The following is a 22501-nucleotide window of genomic DNA, read 5'->3' on the forward strand; positions in this document are numbered from 1 at the left end:
AGTGATTCGGGCTTCTCCAAATTCACTTTCGGCTAGGTTCATCACCAAACCCGCCTCCTGAAGTCGATTGAAGAACTCCATACGATGTTTTAAATGTTCTTTCCACGTCTGGAAGTTGAAAATAAAAGCAGATTGTCCCACTTTCTCAATGCAATCCTTCAAACGTAGGATAGGGTAAGAGTCCGTTCTTGTAACTGCATTCACCTTTCGATAGTCCACACACCACCATTGGGTACTGTCTGGTTTAGGTACCATCACTAAGGGTGAGCTCCATTGGCTGTAACCCACTTCAATTATGCCATTTTTCAGCATGCTCTCAATCTCTCTGTTAACCTGTGCCAATTTTAAAGGATTAAGTCTATATGGATGTTGTTTGATAGGAACAGCATTTCCCACATCTACATCATGTATAGCCATTTTAGTACTTCCCAGTTTATCTCTACAAACTTGCCCATGTGATATCAATAACTCTTTTAGATCAGTTTGTTTTTCCTTTTGAAGGTAACTTAACAATTCATCCCAATTTTTAAGCTACCTGTTTCATCACATGTTGTGCAACTTTCAAATGTTGTCAAGCCAATTCACCTGCTCTATTTAATCGTTCGCTAAAATTTGACACGTAATCCAATAGTGTAATTTCCGATTTCTCACCCACCAATTTTTCCTTAATCAATTTAAGTAGTCCTCTTACCTCATGACCAAAAATTAGTTGAAAAGGACTAAATTTGGTTGACTCATTCGGTGCATCCCTAATTTCAAACAATACGAATGGAATTCCTTTATCCCAATCCTCTGGATAATCTTGACAATAAGCCCTCAACATTGTCTTTAATGTCTGATGCCACCTTTCTAACGCTCCCTGCGAGTCTGGATGGTACGCAGTTGATTTAAATTGTTTTATTCCTAAGCTATCCATAACTTCTTTGAATAACTTTGACGTAAAATTCGATCCTTGATCCGATTGAATTTCTGTGGGCACTCCATATCCAGTGAAGATTTTAAGTAACTCCTCCACAATCCGTTTAGCTGTAATATTACGTACTGGAATGGCCTCTGGAAATCTAGTAGGCACATCCATTATAGTCAAAAGATAGTGATTCCCACTTTTTGTTTTAGGAAGCGGTCCTACACAATCGATTAGGATCCTTGTTAAAGGTTCCTCAAATGCTGGAATGGGTATTAAGGGCGCTGGTTTTATTACTGCTTGAGGTTTCCCTATCACTTGACATGTGTGACATGATTGACAACATTTAACTATATCTTTTTGTAGTCCAGGCCAATAAAAATGTTTCTGGGTTTTAGCTTGAGTTTTCCTTATTCCCAAATGACCTCCCACTGGTACCTCGTGTGCAACTCGCAACACCTCCTTTCTATACCCTACTGGCAATACTACTTGATGAACTTCTGCCCACTTTTCATCCCCCTGCATATGTACAGGTCTCCATTTTCACATCAAGACATCACTTTTATGGTAATAACACTCTGGTATACTCTCAGATTCCTCTTCCGTATATGCTTTCTGATATATCCGTTTTATTTCTACATCTTTCTGTTGTAACTGCGCCAATTTTCCTGAACTAAAAAGATCCACCTCATCCTCCACCTGTTCTTGTTCTCTTTCAACCATCTGATCAAAAATCGTTTCCATAATTGCTCTTCAACTTCATCTTCACTCTTTGATTTCTCCTCTTGTCTTAACCTGTGACTTTGCGACCTTGTTACGACACAATCTGGAAAAATCCCAGGATATTAGTCCTTCAATCCTTCAGTTGTCTGATTTTCCACTGGCTTATCAACCACAGTAGGCATCACTCCCACCTGCGATCTAGCTATATCATTACCCAAGATAAACTGTATTCCTGGACAAGATAGTTTCTCTATTACTCCTACTACCACTTCACCGCTCTTCACTGGACTTTCCAACCTTACCTTATATAATGGAACACTACTTCTCTCACCCTGAATTCCACATATCACCACCTTTTCTGGCAACATTCTTCCCAAACTACATAATTCCTCATCTCTTTCCATTAAAGGTTGACTCGCCCCGTATCTCTTAAAATTGTGACTTCTTTACCTGCTGCTCCTGATACACATGAGTAAACATTACCCACACAAGTAAATTCTTTAAAGACATCTGGCACCTTCTTAACAATTACTTCTTGAACAGGCTGTACAATCGTCTGCACCTCCTTCGTTTCCCTTGGGCTTTTCTTTACCACTTTAACAAATCCCACTGGCTTATCCTGTTTTACCACATCAGCCTTCCCAGTTCTTTTCTTCAACCACCAACACTGTGACTTTACATGCCCTAGTTTATTGCAGTGAAAACATTTGAAACTTTTCATCTCTTTTCCACCTTCCTGGATTTCTTTTTTAATCTGAGGTACACTCTCTTTATTGTCTTCCATCAGATCACCTTTACCTTTACCACTTGAGTATTTTTCATGTCCCCAGTTTCTATCCCTCGCCGGCTGAAACTGATGTCGGAAACCAATCTTTGATTTATGAACTAATTCATAATTGCTTCACAGCTCCAGGGTCCCAGGTTCGTTTCCAGCTTGGGTCACTGTCTGTGCGGAGTCTGCACACCCTCCCCGCGTGTGCGTGGGTTTCCTCCGGGTGCTCCGGTTTCCTCCCACAGTCCAAAGATGTGCAGGTTAGGTGGATTGGCCGTGCTAAATTGCCATTCGTATCCAAAATTGCCCTGAGTGTTGGGTGGGGTTACTGGGTTATGGGGATAGGGTGGAGGTGTTGACCTTGGGTAGGGTGCTCTTTCCAAGAGCTGGTGCAGACTCGATGGGCCGAATGGCCTCCTTCTGCACTGTAAATTCTATAATTCTATAACCATCTGCCATTTCTGCTGCTAATCGCGCAGTTTTAACCCTCTGTTCTTCCACATGAGTTCTCACTACATCAGGAATTGAATTTTTAAACTCCTCCAAAAGTATAATTTCTCTGAGAGCTTCATACGTTTGGTCTATTTTCAAAGCCCTTATCCACCTATCAAAATGACTCTGTTGATCCTTTCAAACACCATGTATGTTTGACCAAATTCTTTCCTTAAATTTCTAAACCTTTGTCTGTCGGCTTCAGGCATGAGCTCATCTGCACTTAAGATGGCTTTTTTCCCCACCTCATACGTTCCAGATACCTCCTCCGATAGTGATGCAAACACTTCACTAGCTCTACCTACCAGCTTTTTTTAAATTAGTAATACCCACATGTCCTGTGGCCATTTCATTTGTTTAGCTACCTTTTCAAATGGAATGAAAAAGGCTTCCACCTCCTTCTCATCAAACCTTGGCAATGCTTGGACATTTGCAAATAGATTTCCACCAAGCCATCGACTATGACGCTCTTTCTCATTATCCTCATCACTATCATCCAACTGTACTTGTCCCTTTACGTCTGCCAATTTTAATTGACTGTCATGTTTCATGGTCATTTTCTGAAGTTCAAACTCCCTTTCTTTATCTTTTTCCCTGATCTGTATCTCCCTTTCGTTTTCTTTTTGTTCTGCTAGGGCTATTCTTTCTTTTCTCCTTTCTTCTCTCTCCTTTTCTTTTTCCTCTCTCTCTCTTTCTTTTTCCTCGCTCTCTCTTTCTTCTTCCTCTCTCTCTCTCTTTCGTATTCAAGCCACTTTAATTCTTTCTCATGTTCCATTTGTTTAATTTGCAACTGGATGTTTGCCATTTCCAATGAGTCAGACTCTATCTCAGGCAACTTTAAATGATTAGCCACCGCCATAATTACCTCAACTTTTCGCATTTTGTCAGGTAATGTTAACCGCAATGTTTTTGCCAAACCTAACAGTCTGCTTTTCGGCTCTGTCCGTAAGGTACTGCGTGTGACATTCTCCACCCCCAAAAACGTCTGAGCCTCTGAAAGAGCCATTGTCCACAACACACTTGAAATAAAATACCACACCGGAAAAGCAACAATCCTTCACAAAAGCCAATCCTCAAAACTGAAACCTAAACACTGCAAAATGGCTGAGCTAAAAAACCCAGCTCCACCCACACTCTGACATCACTTCAGTAATATCAGCTGCGTCATTTCTTAAAGGTACATTGCTTAAACATTTATTTCTTAAAGGTACATTGCTTAAACATGCATTTCTTAAAGGTACTCTCACATGACGACACTGTGAGATAACTGGTCTCACTGGAACTCTTATTTGCATACAAGTATTTCCAAATTCTACTCTTGAAGAATTACGGCTTGGAATCTTCTCCCAGACTATGCTTTCTCTCAGACGCCATCGCCAAGGATCCACTTCCAGATTTTCACCTCTCCTTTTAGTATTCCTCTGCTGCATTCAAGCTGCCAGTCTCTCAGTTACCTAGCAATGTCAAGAGAACACCGCTACGTCACAACCTGTCTTAAGGTTTACACCTTAGTGAAAGTGATGCGAAAGAAAGGGGCAGAGAAAGGCTCCCAGTTAAAGGCAGGGCTGAAAGGCAAAGTGGGCCAGTGAGAATTCAGACTGCTGAAATAATCCTAAGGTTGTCTTTAACAAGAATTCCGCCCCAGGTCAAAAAAATCAAAGCTGACACTCAAGTGTAGTACTGAGAGAGAGTGCAGAAAGCTGCAGCACAAAGGGATTTGGGGGGACCTTGTTCATGAAACCCAGAAGGCTAGCATACAAGTGCAGGAGGTAATAGGGAAGCCAAAAGGGATGTTGGCTTTTATTTCAAGGGGGCTGGAGTATAAAAGTGAAGAGGTGTTGCTGCAATGGTACAATGTGCTCAGCGGGTCACATTTAGAATACTGGAAACAGTTTTGACCCCCTATTTAAGGAAAAATATATTATTCATGGAATTCATAGAATCCCTGCAGTACAGAAGAAGGCCATTTGGCCCATCGCGTCTGCAATGACTCTCTCAAAGAGCACCCGAACCTAAGCCCACTCCCTCCGCCCTATCCCTGTAAAATCACCTCACCTTCGGACACCAAAGGGGCAATTTAGCACGGCTAATCCATCGAACCTACACGTCTTTGGACTGCGGGAAGCATCCAGAGGAAGCCCAGACAGACACGGGGCGAACGTGCAAACTCCACGCAGTCACCCGAGGCCAGAATTGAACCCTGCTCCCAGGCGCTGTGAGGCAGTCTGGAGCAGCTTCCCTCGGATGATCGGGTGTATGGAGGAACTGCCATATGAGGAAAGGTCAAACAGATTGGCTCTGCGCTCATTGGAATTCTCTGAATGACTATTTCACGTGATCTATAGATCACTGCCAAAAGTGCGGTGACTAACCAAAGTTCCTGGCCTGCTAGTTTTTGATTGCTTCAATACAGATGTTCTCTCTCACTGCCCTCAGAGAGTTGCCTGTTGGCTCGTCTGAGAAAGTTGACGGGCCTTCCTCAACGCCACATCTAATAGCAGATTCATCGGCACACACATCCACAGTGCCATCACCTGCTCTTTGGATTTCTGCTTACTGTTTTGAACCCTCCGTAACCCAACTTAAAGTTGGACCACCGAGGGTTGCCTGCTGCGAACCATTACCACAAAACCATCAGCTACCAAGCACACTAAAGATGGGCAAAAAAGCTGAGTGACCACATCCTCAGTGGATTTGAGGGCAGCTAAGCAGCATATATATTTTTTTTAATTTGTTCTCCCGGTGTGGGAGGTTCTGACAAGTTGGCGAATTCCCCAGCCCGGCTTGCCCAAGGTGGCAGTGGGCCTCCTGCTTGAACGACTGCTGTCCTTGCAAAGATGGGGAATTTCAGGATATTGACCCAGTGGCCATGAAGACACAATGATCTACATGTCTAAGTCTGGATGGTGTGTGACTCAGAGAGAACTTGCGGGCAATGGCGTTTGAACAAACAAGAGACTGGATTTTGTATTGTTTCGCTGTAGATTCTGTGGAGCTTCCAGTGGCGTTATTGTGAGTAATCGGAAGAAACCCTTGGAAAATTCAGCTCCAAATGGACCAAATTTCTTCAGCACAGAAACCGTGGATTCCATCAAATGAAAGACATAGGGCGGGATTATCCGGGCCCCCAGCCACGTGTTTCTGGGCGATGCGCCTTTCGCTGGCGACGGCATTCTCTGCTTGCGCCGCTCGTCAATGGGTTTTGCGTTGAAACCATCCCACATCACCGCAAAACGCGCGAGTGTGGATGCGCTGTCGGCGGGAACAGACATTCACAACAGTTGGAGAATTCGAGCCATATTATCATTGAAGGTTGTAGAGAGGAGATTTACTGGGATGACCCCGGGTATGGATGGGCCGCCATATGATGAAAGACTGGCTATGTTGGGCCTGTGCTCCTCAGAGTTCAGAAGAATGAGAGATGATGTGATTGAAGCACATGAGATTCTCAGGGGGTAAGACAGGGTAAATGTTGGGAGGATGCTTCCACTCGTGAGAGAGTGTAAGACCAGAGTTGCAGGAAATGTGGGGAGGGGCTCATTGAAGATGGATTTGAGGAAGAATTTATTTTCCGTAAAGGGGAAAATCTTTGGATTTTTTCCCCAGGAAGCTGAGGGAGGCCGAGTCCTTGAACACCTTCAAGGCTGAGATCAATAGTTTTTTTTATAATTAATTGGGATAGTTAAGGGTTACAGAGATAAGGCTGGAAAGTGGGTTTAGGGAGAGTTAGATCAGGCGTGATCTCATTAAATGGCAGAGCAGACTTGAAGGGCTGAATGGCCTACTCCTGTTCCTATTTCTGATAGTCTTATGTCGAAAGGCAATTGGACATGTTTTCAATCAGCGGGGCAATTAAGGATTACGGAGATAAAATGGGTTTAGTGAGTGTTAGATCAGCCATGATCTCATTAAATGGCGGACAAGCTCAAAGGGCTGAATAGGCTACTCCTGTTCCTATTTCTGATGGTCTTATGGAGTGCTGCATTTGTTAACCCCAGCCCCCATCTGCGAGCTTGGCTGGATGCAAAAGATCCCGCAGCAGTATTTGGAAAGAATGCTCGAGGGCAGTTACTCCCAGTGTGCGGGCCAATCTTTATCCCAGCGTCAATAAAACAGATTATTTGTTAGTTTCCATATTGACATTTGTAAAAACTTGTGTCTTCATTGGCCTCCGTTTTCTTGGACAGTACAACAGTAATTACACTTTGAGAAGTACTCTGTGACCTGTGAAGGCTTTGAGGCCAAAGTGTGCGGCCTCCTGCACTACAATCAACAGGATGGCATTCACTCTTTTGGCTCAGCCAGGGTGTAGGCGTCTGGAGCAAGTTGCAGGAACAATGTGAGGAGAGGATTAGGTCCACGAAAGAGGGACTCGACAGTCAGTAAAGTGGAAGAAAGGCGAGCATACGCAGTGTAGGAAAAAGGGAGGAGGAAAAGCAACAGGGGGTGGTAATTTTTGTTGCAATGTTGTCTAGAATGTCAATTAGATTATTGAGGAGAATTCTTCATGCTTTCCTCTTGTTCCCACAGGGTGCATCGCCTTAGTAAATGCGGCGCTAATTGGTGCGGTAAGGAATGTGGTGAGCTATATCTTCACCAGTGACAAGTCAGTAATAACATTTTAACATTCCAAAATTCCCGTGAACTCACATTTACAAAATGAATTCAGAATCCTGTGAAAGCTTTCTAATCTCCCGTTTTTTATTTTCCAGAGAAATTCTACCATTGGTTGTAGAAGTAATTCCGTTGTGTGCTGGTTTTCATTTGTTTGATGCCATGGCGGTGAGTATTACAGTGTCTGTGACACAACTGCAGGTTCACAAAAGAAGTTTCCATTATTTGCGATTATTAAATGTTTACTCCTTCATTTAATTTGTCATACCGATAAAATCTAGCATGCAGTGGGAGCCGGTTAGATTGCGCCTGTCACACGCACGCTCCATGGTTCCATATTTCCATTTCACACTTTGTTCTGATAAAATCCAATCCGACACACAGAAACAGACCATTTGGCCCACCTGCACTCTGCTTGAGTTCATGCTGCATTTGACACTCCTCCCACCCTACTACATCTCACCCTGAGTATCCTCATCAAGGGTATATGGAAAAATATCCTTCTTTTAAAAATAAAACCAGTCGATGCACGCTGAACTGTCTCATCTGGAACCATAAATTTATAAGTAATTAGTCTTTAAAGAGTTTGATTGGAAAAGAAAAAAGAAAATTACAGCATAGGAACAGGCCCTTCGGCCCTGCAAGCCTGCACCGACCATGCTGCCCGTCTGAACTAAAATCCCTCACCATCCCGGGAACCATATCTCTCTATTCCCATCCTAATCATGTTTTTGTCAAGACGCCCCTTAAAAGCCACTATCATCCCTGCTTCCACTACCTTCCCCCGGCAGCGAGTACCAGCCACTACCCTCTGTGTAAAAAACTTGCCTCGTACATCTCCTCTAAACCTTGCCCCTCACACCTTAAACCTATGCCCCCTAGTAATTGACTCTTCCGCCCTGCGAAATAACTTCTGACTATCCACTCTGTCCATGCTCCTCATAATCTTGTAGACTTCTATCAGGCCGCATCTCAACCACCATCGTTCCAGTGAGAACAAACCGAGTTTCTCCAACCTCTCCTCATAACTAATGCCCTCCATACCAGGCAACATCCTGGTAAATATTTTCTGTACCCTCTTCAATTAAGAAACATTTCTAATTGCAGATCAGATCAGAATTCGGAGCTAGTCACTGATAAATCCCATTGAGAATTTGGGTGAAATTCCTTTACCCAGAGAGTGCTCAGAATGTGGAACTGTCACAGGTTTAGGTGAAGTGGATTTCATAGACTTCTTTAAGGTATAAACTAGATGATGGAGAGCTGAATATAGGATACGTTGATTGTGTTCGACCGTGACGGGCATGTTTATGTGGGGCATAAACATCAATACATGGCAACGGGACCAAATGTTTGTAAGTATTAAGGGCGCAATTCTCCGCACTCACGACGGTGCGGAGAATAGCGTGGCTCGTAAAATTTTACGGTCACGCTGGCCCGACACCCTCCCGCTATTCTCCCCCCCCCACGCCCGACTCCCGATACGAATCGCTGCCGCCGTTTTTTTACGGCCAGCAGCGATTCTCAGCTGTCCGATGGGCCGAGTTCCCAGCCCGTTACGGCTGTTTTTACGAACGGCAAACACACCTGGTCTGGCCGTTCGTAAAAACGGCCGTAAAGTCTCGATTTTTAAAACCATGGCACCGATTGGCACGGCAGTACCACGGCCGTGCCAAGGGTGCCATGGGCCCGCGATCGGTGGGCACCGATCACGGGCAGCGGGTCCGATGCCCGCGCACTCTTTGTCCCTCCGCCGCCCCGCTGTATCACTTCGCGGGGCGGCTGAGGGGCATCCCGGCCCGCGCATGCGCGGGTTTCGCGCAAATGCGCGATGACGTCATCCGCGCATGCGCGGGTTGGAGTCTTCCAATCCGCGCATGCGCGGCTGACGTCATATGACGCGTCAGCCGGCGCTAACTCTGGCAAGCAGGCTTAACGAAATTCGTTAAGCCCGCGATGCCGGAGTTTACGGCGGCGGCACGCTAGCCCCGACCGGGGACCAGAATCGGTTCCCGGTCGGGGAGGGGGGGGGGCTGGCGTCAAACCCGCCCGGATTTGACGCCAGCCTTACGATTTCTCCCCCTCTGGGAGAATCGCGCCCTAAGTGTCATGTGAGAGTGCCTTTAAGAAAAGAGTGTTTAAGAAATGTACCTTTAAGAAATGGGTGCTTATCAGTGATGTCAGAGTGTGGGTGGAGCTGGGCTGTCTATCATCTTTTTTCTTTTTTAGGCTGTTTGCTGCAGGGTATGTTTTAGTTTGATTTTCAGAGCTGGATGGCTGCAGTCACAGCCAGAAGGTGTATGAGTCTCTCTCTCTGTAATTTAAAGAATGTAAATTGATCCTTTGGTGATTTAAAAACTAATAACTGCTCTCAGTAGTGACTTTAACCTGATGTGCTTCTGTTAAAGGTTATGTTTTTTAAGTCTTATGGATATAAAAAGGAAAGCTTAAAGGATTACTTAGTGTTGTCGTCTTTGGGGGTTGTATTTGAATTAATGGTTTCTAAGATGTTCACTGTATGTTTTAAAAAGGTTAACTTGAGTTCATAGAATAAACATTGTTTTGATTTAAAAAATACTTTTCCATTTCTGCTGTACCACACCTGTAGAGTGGGCCGTGTGCTCCCCATACCACAATCTATTAAAAGTTGTGGGTCAGGTGAACTCCATGATACACTTTGGGGTTCTCTAAACTCTGGCACATAACATATGTAAACTAAATACTGCAGAAAATAATTACAATCATTTTTGGTTTGTTGTAGGGGCAGTGGCATTGTGGTATTGTCGTGGAAAAAAGGCCACATTCCATTGCTGTTATCACAACGCACTGGAGATAGCAGCCACGGAGTCAACACTCACATAGCTTTGGATCACAGGAAGAGGCCATTCAGCCTACTCCAGTCTGCTCTGTCAATCTTTTCGATCTTGGGGGAACAATCCAATCTCTGTAGCTTTGATTTGACCATTTTGTTACCTTTAATATTAGCAATACAAGAAAGCGAATCGTCCACACATAATATATAACGTCAGTGACTGTGTTCAAGCTGTAATCCATTAGTTCTGAATTATTCGAGGACATGTTCAGACACTAGGTTTTGTTTCCTTCCTGTAGAAGCCACAGCAAGTTGTGGTGTAATCTCTGCAATATATTCTGTTTGTCTACTCTACAGGGTGTATGCGGTGGAGTGTTAAGAGGAGCTGGGAAGCAGACACTGGGGGCCATCGGTAACCTGGTTGGATATTACCTCATTGGGTTTCCAGTTGGAATCTCACTGATGTTTGCTGCAAAGCTTAATGTATTTGGTAGGAATTAAAATGGTTTTGCCCTTTGTTCTTTACCAGAAATGATCACCCTCCATCCACTGTGAAAATTACTGAGGACATCAATCCATCTCGAGATGGAGCGTCATTAGATGCAGGTTCTGCTCCTGGAGTGGAATACAACTGAATATTCTGTAAACTTTGTACCCTATGAAAATTGCAATAATATTTGTTCCCACCACTTTGCTAATGATTGAGGCAACGCCAACAGGGCTCTCGTTGGTTGGTGTCAGATTTATCCTCTGCATTGAGGATTGGAGATACCTGGGGTTCCAAATTCTTGGTTGAGGCCAATTCCACAGCTGTAGTGAAATAATTGGATTGCAGAGCAGTTTGCTCTGTTGCACTGACCCTTGACTCTGTCAGAGCTCCTTTAGTCTTTGACTTGTCCAGTCGCAATATGACCCTGTGTAATTTTGGAACTGGTCCCTATCAATCCTCACCCTGTGTCATGAGACAGGGTAACCTTTGTCCCATGGCCATTTTTCACCTGTCACCACGGACACTGGAATACTGGCCGGAGGAGAGCATTGCACTTGGGTCGAGTCAAGGGACTTGACCAACTTTCACGCATGTACACTTCCAACATGAAACTTTAGATATTAATCAGGAGCGGGGCCCTTGACTGAATTCCTCATGCACCCAACCCAGTGGTGCTGAGGCCAATTGTGGGAAAGTAGAACCATGCAGGCTGACACCAGCCATCTGATAAAGATGAATGGGTTTGCTAAAAGTGTAGACGTGATGGAAAACACAACTCTCCATACCTACATAACCATTATTATTTTGCAGGTCTCTGGGTCGGAATGTTTTTTTGTTCGTTTTCACAGACTGTCATCTTTCTGATAGTGATTTGCAAAATCAACTGGAACAAAGCTGCCAATCAGGTAAGAGCAGAGGTTTTTTTTAACACTATTTTTAAAAGTTACGTTTCCTTTATTCACATAAGGGCAGCACGGTAGCATTGTGGATAGCATAATTGCTTCACAGCTCCAAGGTCCCAGGTTCGATTCCAGCTTGGGTCACTGTCTGTGCGGAGTCTGCATGTTTTCCCCGTGTCTGCGTGGGTCTCCTCTGGGTGCTCCGGTTTCCTCCCACAGTCAAAAGATGTGCAGGTTAGATGGATTGGCCATGATAAATTGCCCTTAGTGTCCAAAATTGTCCTTAGTGTTGGGTGGGGTTATGGGGATAGGGTGGAGGTGTTGACCTTGGGTAGGGTGCTCTTTCCAAGAGCCGGTGCAGACACGATGGGCCGACTGGCCTCCTTCTGCACTGTAAATTCTATGATAATCTATCCCCATGACTCCCAGTGTCGTACACTCTACCCAGTTGGCAGAGTGGACACATTGCACAGGTCCTCACTCGAGAGGCCCGGGCTGTAATTCTCCCCCCGTCCGCTGGCGACGGGACCCTCTGGTCCCCCCCCCTGACCCCCCCGGAAACGCACTGCGGGATCCCCGGCGGCGCTGAGTGGCTTCAATGTGGGTTCCCATTGACAGCAACGGGATCAGAGAATCCCGCCAACAGCGAACGGCCGAGAAATACGTGTCGAAGAACCCCGTGTCATCACCCTGGATGACAAATGAGGCATAATGCTCTTGTTAAAGAAAAAAACCCGACCTTCATAACTCCTGATGAAGTTAAAGGAAAATTCGGTTGTCTTATTCACCTCTGCGACTGGCTCATGAACACATCTCAGGTGAAACGAGAGGTTCCTCGCTCAACCAGCAGGAACGTTGGTCCTCAAGACTGTTCTGAATAGTCATTTCCCAACAGATTTCTCCCTCCCACCGTAACGTGGAACTCCACACAATGTCACTGGCCGATCTCATGAAGGAAGTCCTGAGATGTCAGCTCTCCGAGAGAGCTAAGTGTGTGATTAGTCTGAAATTAAATCTTAAAAAACTGACGCACATTATTATATTTAAAGCAGATTTTAAACAATTTGGATGGGAGAGTGCTTTCTACAGGAAGTGCTATCTCTGTAGTGCTCCTCATTCACCTTTCATGATGATGTTGTCCTTTGTTCAAAGGCCCAGATCAATGCAGGAATGATGAGAGATATGGACACCCCAAACGGCACCTCAAGTGGCCAAATAAAATACATCTCAACAGGTAAGAAAATCTTTATTCGTGTCACAAGTAGGCTTTACATTAACACTGCAATGAAGTTACCGTGAAAAGCCCCGAGTCGCCACATTCCGGCGCCAGTTCGGGTACACTGAGAGAGAATTCAGAAAGTCCAATTCAGCTAACAAACACGTCTTTCGGGAAAAGGGGAAGGAAACCCGGAACGCCCGTGGGAAACCCACGCAGGCACAGGGAGAACGTGCAGACTCCGCAAACAGCGAACTAAGCCAAGAATCGAACCTGGGTCCCTGGAGCTGTGAAGCAACAGTGCTAATAGAAAAAAGAAGGTTAATAAGTAGAAGTTGAGTGAGAAAATTCTTTGCTGGATTTTCATTAAATTAATCGGTTAACCTCTCAACATAAATTGAACAGCGCGGAAATCCCACTGACAAAATTAGTCAGAACCTCTACTGTAAAGAAGCCACTCATCCTTATTAATCACCTCGTCCAAAGCCCAACCCCTGTTGGAGATCAGTGAAAACACTGATAACTTTAAAAGCTGGCATCTGTGGCTATCGTGTGGCTATAAATGAATAAAGGTTATGTCGTGCACCGGAAATTGAAAGTTAGAAATACGTAAGAGAGGAGAGAGGTTGTTTGTGTTTTCCCTTCATTGTCCCAGAACTAACCTCTGGACATCTCTGATTTCTCACAGTTCCCACCACAGTACATTCTAGTAAATTGTCAACAGATCTCGGCACCTTTCCAGTACCAAGTTGCACGGTTATCTGGTGCTACAACCCAATCAGTGTCAGGGTTCAAAATCATTGCAGTGGCTATCTATTTTTAGATTTCCTCACCAATGTACAATCGATGTAAGGGATTCCCATTACAGATAACATCCAACGGGATTGCTTTTCCACAGAATTTTAGTTGTAGTTGACAGACATCTCCGATTCATTAACACTTTTTGATGGGTGTATCTGTTGGGTGGGTCATCTGTGAGCTTGTCCTTCCCTTTAATTCATAAATTTATGACTATTACAGAAGGGAATAAATGGATCAGAATCATACAGCGCAGCAGGAGGCCATTCAGACCATTGGGTCTGTGATGGCCCTTTAGAAAGAGATTTCCAACTTCGTACCACATCTCAACATTTTCCCCTTGAACCTGCAGCTTAGTTCTCTTCAAATACATGCCCAGTTGCCTTTAGACATAAGACTGTAAGACATAGGAACAGGAGTAGACAGGCCATTCCACCCTTCGAACCTGCTCCACCATTTAATGAGATCGCGGCTGATCTAACCCTCCCTGAACCCACTTTCCAGCCTTATCTCTGTAACCCTTAATTTCCCCCACTGACTAAAAACCCACTGATCTCAGCCTTGAAAATGTCCAAGGACTCGGTCTCCCACATCTTCCCTGGGAAAACATTCCAAAGATTTGCCACTCTTTGAGAGAAGAACATCTTCCTCAAACCCATCTTAAATGAGCGCCCCGTATCATAATTTACAGTGCAGAAGGAGGCTATTCAGCCCATTGAGTCTGCACCGGCCCTTAGAAAGAGCACACTTTTCAAGTCCACCTATCTACCCAATCCCTGTAACCCAGTAACCCCCACTTAACACTTTTTTTGGACACTAAGGGCAATTTAGCATGGCCAACCCACCTAGCACCCACATCTTTGGACTATGGGAGGAAACCGGAGAACCCGGAGGAAACCCACGCAGACAAGGGGAGAACATGCAGATTCCACAAAGACAGTGACCCAGCCAGGAATCGCACCTGGGACGCTGGAGCCGTGAAGCAATTGTGCTAACCACTATGCTACCAGGCCGCCCACATTCTGTGACTCTGCCCTCTGGTCCTACACTCTCCCATGAGTGGAAACATCCTCCCAACATTTACCCTCTCTGACCCCCTAAGAATCTCATGTGTTTCAATCATATCACCTTATTCTTCTCAACTCCAAGGAGAACGGACCCAACATGTCCGATCTTTCCTCAAAATGCAGCCCCTCCATACCCGGGATCATCCCAGTAAATCTCCTCTGTACTTCCTCCAATGATCATATGGCTGGAATTCTACAACTGCTGGGATGGTCTGTTCCCGCTGGCAGCGTGCCCCTGCCCGCAGTTTTCCCGGAGGCATGGGGAAGGTTCGATAGGAAATCCCATTGACAAGCGGTGCGAGTAGAGAATTGCGTTGCCAATGAATAGAGCGTCGCCCAAAAACACACGGCTGAGAGACTGCAGTATCCCACACTATGTCTTTCATTGGAATCTATCGCTTCTAAGCTGAAGACATTTGAGCCATTTGGACTTGGATTTTCAGAGGGATTCTTCCGATTGCTCTTAAAATCTTCACTGAAAGCTCCACAGAACCTCCAGCGAAACAATGGCCAAACCACTGGGCTCCCCAGCGTCGCATTTAAGGGGCACTCCAATGATGCGCTGGGAATCCTTCTGGGAAGTTCCCACATTAGGCTCGCAATTGCCTAGAAGCGCTAACTTCCCTGGAGAATTGCGTTGCTCTGGAAACCATCTGGCAGAAGCAATTTAAATTGCTAAATTTGGAATGTTTTGCCAGTTTTATCCTGATAGTTGCTCTGAAAGAGTGTTACAATAGGTAGACGTGAAAAAGTTTGGATCCAGAAATGGGATCGAAGATGTAGTGGACAATTTAAGGATTAACAGACTGAGGGTAAAACAGCTAGCACTGAGTCAGAGATATATGCCCACATCTGGCCTGAGTAACATTATCCCATTCGGACTAAATTTGTTAATGGGAATAAACAGGATACCCCTGTTCAACCGGGGTGATTCACTCAAGATCCATTGTCCTTTGGACCCTCTGATCTGACCATCCATTAGCCCATTGCAGAGTCTGATGGCCTCTTTTGTCTGTAAATTAGAAGCTAATTAAATATTCATAGCATGGCCCTGTTCTCTTGTGTAGACAGGAGTGGGCAATCAAAATCTAAATAACAAGGGTGAGCTCAAGTCTGGGCACCCCAGGACAGAACCATTGTTTGAGTGGCTAGGCGGAGCTTAGAGAGAGAATAGAATCCTGTTCCAACAGGTTGGGGGGGGGGGGGGGGGGGGGGGGGGGGAGAAGGCGGCCAAGAGAGGTCATGACAAGTTGCTAACCAAGAGAGCCTTTCGGAAAAGGGTCTGAAGGGGGTTTCACTATCAGCAGGAATATCTTCTGTGAATGCATGTATCAGGTTTGCCTGACTGTGTAAGTGGAGCATAGAACTGTATGTCATGTTGCGTGCTGTTTGATAGGAAATCTTGTGTTAGGGTCCAAAGATACAAGTTGTTCTTGCTGGGTTTGAAGTTTAAATGTTTAAATATAGTTTTTCTGTTGTTTTAATAAAGTTTTGTTTGTAAAAATAACCAAGCTCTAATTCTTATGCAAACACACCTGGAGCAAATTGGTCTTTCCACACTGTCTTAAAAGTAAAACATTTGGGTTCTGGTCCAGTACCTTAGCCACTTTTGGAATCTAACCAGATGTTCGTAACAAAGAGTTAGAAGGGGAAAAAAACCCACTTCTAACTTCAGAGTGACTATTTGGACAACCAAACCCAGCCTTGAGCAGGACACCCAGCACAAAATGATTGCCCATGGGACACCCCACACCCGAACCTCCCCAACCCCCCGACCTTCCCTGAACCTGACCCACCCTCCTGGATTGACCCCTCCCTTCCTGCACTGACCTCCCTCCCAACTGACCGCCCCTACCCCATGGGAACCCCCCCCCCACAAACTGGGTCCGGTCCTCCCCCGCCACAGAGTATAATTGCGACCCCCCCCTCCTGACTCCAATCCAATTCCCCCCCCCACCCCCCCCCACTGGGTCCAACTCCGACCTCCCACCCTCACAACCACCAGGTCCAACCCAATCCCTAAATTTTATAATTTACCTGCTCCCTATAAATTGTCTCTTTGAGCCTCCCCTTTACTGCAACTGTTGCTATAGAAAGGGAGTGTGACCCACCTCCGCACCTACCGCAGTTACTCCACGATGATGCTGCTGGGGCATATTGTGCTGCTCCTGCCTCACCCAGCATCTATACCCATTGGAAAACGGCCTGATTTTGCGGCGCCTAAAATGTTAAGTAGCAGGTTTTATGATACCTTTTTCTCTAGATCCTGCATTAGTAATTTGGGTACTTTGCAGCCTTGGGAAAAAGACTCCTCAGCTAATATTGACGAGGAGACATGGGGCAGTATATGGGATTATGCTAACAGAATTTCTGTATGTACAGAATGAAGGAGACTCAGTTTAAGATACTGCACCGCTTGAATATCACATCTAGGCTGAGGTGCAGGTTTGATTCTGCTACATCCTCAATGTGGCAAAAGTGCCTGGTGTTTGAGGCTGATTATGCACATTTCATATGGACCTGTGTTAAAATTCAATCGTATTAGTCTGTGCAGTGAGGGAGCTTGAGAGGATATGTGATAGAGCTTGAGAACTTAATCCTTTGTTCCTAATTCTGGGTCTTCCAGATGCGGATAATTACTGACATTAATGAAAACGTGCTGTACAATGTCCTGACCTTTGAAGCTGGTAAAAATATCCTCTGCTCCTGGATCAGAGACAAGTCTCCTTCAATTCAAAACTGCCATAAATTAGTCGCGAAATGTATTCCTATGGAATTCCTGATGCTTGTGATCCGTTCTAAGTCTGGTGCATTCCGTAAAGTGTGGGACCCCTATCTCAAATTTATAGGCTCTTCCTTCACTGACCTAACTCCCGATAGCTTTCCCTTGAGCCATATTGTAAGTCTTAATCTCGCAGTGCATAAAGGTGTACGGCCTGCGACGTTATCCAATCTTATTTAAATGGCCTTATCCCCTTTCCCCCTAATTTGTCTCTTTGACTGACCGGGTATTAAAACTGCATTTATTAGTTCATAAAGTCTGTTGTTCTAAATTGATCTGTTTTGGCTTGTTCTCGTATTTGCAATAATGAGAATCATAGATGTTTACAGCACGGATACAGGCCCATTGGCCCAGTAGGTCCATGCTGCCCAGTTTCTATCACTAAGCTAGTCCCACTTGGCCGCATTTGGCCCATATCCCTCTATACCCACCCTGCCCATGTACCTGTCGAACTGCTTTTTAAAGGACAAAATTGTACCCGCCTCTACTACTGTCTCTGGCAGCCCGATCCAGATGCCCACCACGCTCTGTGTGAAGCAATTTCCCCTCCGGTCCCATTGTATCTCTCCCCTCTCACCTTGAACCTATGCTCTCTAGTTCTAGACACCTCTACCTTTGGGAAAAGATGTTGACTATCTACCTTATCAATGCTCCTCATTATTTTCTAGACCTCTAATTCTCCTCCGTTTCAGGGAAAAATGGCCCAGCCTATCCAGCCTCTCCTTGTAACTCAGACCATCAAGTCCTGGTAGCGCCCTCGTAAATCTCTTCTGCACTCTTTCTAGTTTCACAACATCCTTTCTATAATAGGGTGACCAGAACTGAGCACAGTATTCCATGTGTGGTCTCACCAATGTCTTGTACAACTTCAACCAGACGTCCCAACTCCTGTATTCAATATTCTGACCAATAAAACCTAGCATGCTGAATGCCTTCTTCACCACCCTGTCCACCTGCACCTCCACTTTCAAGGAGCGATGAACCTGTCTTATTAGATCTCTTTGTTCTGTAACTCTCCCCAATGCCCTACCATTAACTGAGTAGGCCCTGCCGCGATTTGATCTACCAAAATGCATCACTTCTTCTTCTTCTGTATTGTACCTGTTGTGCATTGAAAATGGTTTTGCTGTGTTACATTTAAAAAATCAAAACATCTCATAAAAGTATCAATAAAAAAAAAGAAAATGGATAAGCTGGTACCATCCTGCACTTACAACATTTCAATGTGACTTTTTTTCTCAGAGGTGGACGCAGTAAACAATGAAATGGCTTTGATGCCCAATGTTTGTGACTTGGAACAAAGGTTAAACAATGACCAGGTGATAGAGGAGCCTCCCATTGTGGACGCTGGAGTCACCACGGTTGGAGAAATCTTGACCACAAAACAACTGATCATTCGTCGTGGCCTGGCCTTCCTTTCAGGCCCACTCATCCTGGCAATTGGACTGGCAGTACACTTTAGTCTTGAAAATGGCTCGTAGACACCAGTGAACACTGTAGAGACAAAGCAAGAGTATTTTTTTCCACAGCTTGAAGAGTAAGACTGTGACCCCAAAGGACAAGAGAGGGCAAAGTTCACACAAAACCATTTGCTACCGGTGAATTCTAATCAACTGTCAAATAAATATTAACAATGATCAATTATGAGCAGATTTCCAAATGCCTCTTGAATGACTGTCAACTTGGTTGGATAGTGTTAAGCTGCAGGGTTTGAAACGAGCATTTCCAATTGGTGACACTTTTGTGATCAGGCTCTGGATGTCCGAGACTCGGTAGAAACTGCTTGACATAGTCGCAACCATTAGTCAATGTCTCCGAATCCTCCATCACTCTCCCGGATATTGTTTTCTACCGCCAGCTGAGCGGAATGGTGGAGTTGCAACAGTTGAGAGCCAGTTCGGGGAGCTTTCTTTGGGAATGTTCAGCATTAACCTTGGGTCCTGTGCAGTAGTATAGCGCCAGGTTAAGCATAAGCAGTGAAACCTCCTGCCCAGGCCTGTCCAACTCCTGGTCTATGGACCGCTCTGCGGCCAGCCATGCTGGTCCTACTATGGGGGCAGTGCAGGTTCTGATCGAGCCCGCTCTGCTGGAAACCTAGGTTTTCAAAAGATCGGGGCCTCCCTATTAAAGGGGGAAGTGCCAGGGAGCAGTGTCTGGGTATAGCCCAGGCATGACCCTTCCCCCCTTCCAGGGAACCGTACTCACCTGTGCACCTCCAACCCATCCTGCTCCCCAGGGGCACAGCGTGGAGAATGGCAGGCCAGCATGGATGGACGATTCATTGTGGGGGGGAGGGGGGGGGGGGGGCTAGCAAGTGTAAAAGCTTGATGACGATTTTTAAATCTATTGAAATGGGGACTTAAAACATCCCAAGGCTGGAGACCGAGCAGTGGATATTCCAAGAGCATTTGGATGACCCAATGTGGTGCAACAGCCAGGTCATCCCCCCAAGCCAACATGCCAGGCACCAAGGTTCCACCTCACTCAAAGCCACCTCCCCTGAAGCATTGCTAACGTGTAAAACATCCCTCACAACCCATTGAGCCGGAGTAGATGCAAAGACCCAGCTGAGTGCTACCTCGCTTGGATTTTTTTTAAAAAAGGGATTTCTTTTACATTCAGTGACTTATTTTATTTTCCAAATTATTTCAACCAGGAGCTCACGGTGTTGTGCACGTGAGGTACGGCGTTTCAACTTGTATATTTTTTTTATTTCGGGGCCAGAAATGTTCGACAGAGCCTGACTCCAGCTTTATCATTGGGCAGAGGTTTCTGACTGTTCATGCCAACGGGGCTCCCAGATCCCGCCTACGGCGTACCCCGCTGCAGGTTTCCTGGCGGCAAGGGGTGCATTCAACGGAAAGACCCACCGGCAACGGCGGGACCAGAAACGGGCCACCTGTGCCGCCACGAAACACGGGGTGGGTTGTGCGTAAAATCCTGCCAGAGATTCTTTTTTAAAAATAAATTTAGAGCACCCAATTATTTTTTCCAATTAAGGGGCAATTTAGCATGGCCAATCCACCAAAGTTGCACATCTTTTGGGTTGTGGGGGTGAGACCCACGCAGACACGGGGAGAACGTGCAAACTCCACACGGACAGTGACCCAGGGCCAGGATTCGAACCCGGGTCCTCAGCCCCGTGAGGCAGCAATGCTAACCACTGTGCCACCGTGTTGCCCCCGCCCAGCGATTCTGACAGGTAATGTCTTTTTTTTCACCAAATGTCAACTGAGGTGGGAAAGGTGGGCTTGTGGATGAGGAGTGACAGACGAGAAGAATTTCTTACCCTGGCTGCATGGAGGAGGCCATCCATCTTTTTCTTGCACCGAACGCTCGCCCTCCCGCGCAGGACCACCGCTACCCCCCTCCCCCCCCTCCCCCACCTCCCATGCCAGGTTTGTGACCTCACTGAATGGACTCTGACCCACCCGAGGGTACAGCACTCAACGCCTCTCCTCCACCACCTCCAGCAGCCTGTTCCGAGCCCCCTCCCAGAGCCTCGATACTGGCTTCCTCATGGCCAGACTATGACCAGGTGCAGGGGAGGGGTTTAAATGCGGTGCCCCATCTGATTGAAATGCTCGGCTGATTCCCGGACGGAGTCAGAGACATCTCACCACGGGCACGGCGTGAATCTCGTGGAAACTTTGTTTTAAGTGCCTAAAAAATTGTGCCGAATTGTGTCGCCCACAATGACACTCAGACACTCAGAACTGAAGGTAAGAGATGTGAGGGTACATTCACCGAGTTTGAAACAAACTTGTAACTGAGACCAGGCGTGATAGAACATAGAACATAGAACAGTACAGCACAGAACAGGCCCTTCGGCCCTCGATGTTGTGCCGAGCAATGATCACCCTACTCAAACTCACGTATCCACCCTATACCCGTATCCCAACAACCCCCCCCCAACCTTACTTTTTAGGACACTATGGGCAATTTAGCATGGCCAATCCACCTAACCCGCACATCTTTGGACTGTGGGAGGAAACCGGAGCACCCGGAGGAAACCCACGCACACAGGGGGAGGACGTGCAGACTCCGCACAGACAGTGACCCAGCTGGGAATGATGTAGGGAGTTTGAACGTGGGACAAAAGTCGTGGGAAAATAAATTAATTTGGAGTAATCGATTAATGTCTAATTAACCAATCACCTCTGAAGTGACTGACACTTTCCTGAACGAACCAAGGAGGTCTCAGCTGAGAATTAGAACCAATAAAACTAAGTAAGGGGCTAAACCCAGATAAGGATTCCCTTAAGAATTTGATCCATTTCAGTAATTAGCGAGAGGAATTTTAGCCGTCGGAGAATCCTTGAAGCATTCGTAAAAAATTACTTTTAAGGCCTTTTGTCGAAATGACTTTTAATTTTGTAAATCTGGAGTCACTTTTATCTTGAAGATTTTGCTTTCACTCGTTGGTGTCTCAAGGACATTTCAAGGCACGTAGGAAAAAGTCTTTTGATTTAATTTTGTGTGAATGTCCCAAATATGTCAAAATGGCCATTTCTAACTGTACTGCCTGATTTTAACACCTATATATCAGCAACCCGTGATCTCAGTCCCTCCATTGTGTCAACAATTTAACTATATATTTTCTTTCACTGATGTTTTATGCAAAACGTACTACGACCAGATTTCTTGGCATTAAACTGCATTTGCCTTCTAACTTCCCACATTGCTAACCTGCTTACATCCTCCTGAAATCCTCTGTCTCCTGCTTCAATTTGCATCTTAGCTTGGTATCATTTTATTCATTTACCGGATGTGGGGGTCGCTGGTTAGGCCAGCATTTATTGTCCATGCCTAGTTGCCCCTCAGGAGGTGGTGGTGAGCTGCCTTCTTGAACCGCAGCAGTCCTTGAGGTGTAGGTACACACACTGTGCTGTCAGGGAGGGAATTCCAGGATGTTGCCCCAGCGACAGTGAA

The 22501-nt window shown here is 45.7% G+C and overlaps 1 protein-coding gene across 1 annotated transcript in view; it reads left to right on the forward strand.

Moving 5' to 3' along the window:
• The window catches only part of LOC119975226 (multidrug and toxin extrusion protein 1-like), a 75241-nt gene extending 56028 nt beyond the window's left edge, over positions 1-19213 (forward strand). The window contains exons 13-18 of the mRNA XM_038814857.1: positions 7422-7497; positions 7604-7673; positions 10675-10807; positions 11618-11712; positions 12859-12940; positions 18812-19213. Coding sequence (XP_038670785.1) covers positions 7422-7497; positions 7604-7673; positions 10675-10807; positions 11618-11712; positions 12859-12940; positions 18812-19050 — 695 coding nt within the window. The 3' untranslated portion in view covers positions 19051-19213. The remainder of the gene's footprint in view (positions 1-7421; positions 7498-7603; positions 7674-10674; positions 10808-11617; positions 11713-12858; positions 12941-18811) is intronic.
• Positions 19214-22501: the final 3288 nt, after the last annotated feature.

This window comes from Scyliorhinus canicula, chromosome 12 (genome assembly GCF_902713615.1).
Source record: "Scyliorhinus canicula chromosome 12, sScyCan1.1, whole genome shotgun sequence".
Lineage (NCBI taxonomy): Eukaryota > Metazoa > Chordata > Chondrichthyes > Carcharhiniformes > Scyliorhinidae > Scyliorhinus > Scyliorhinus canicula.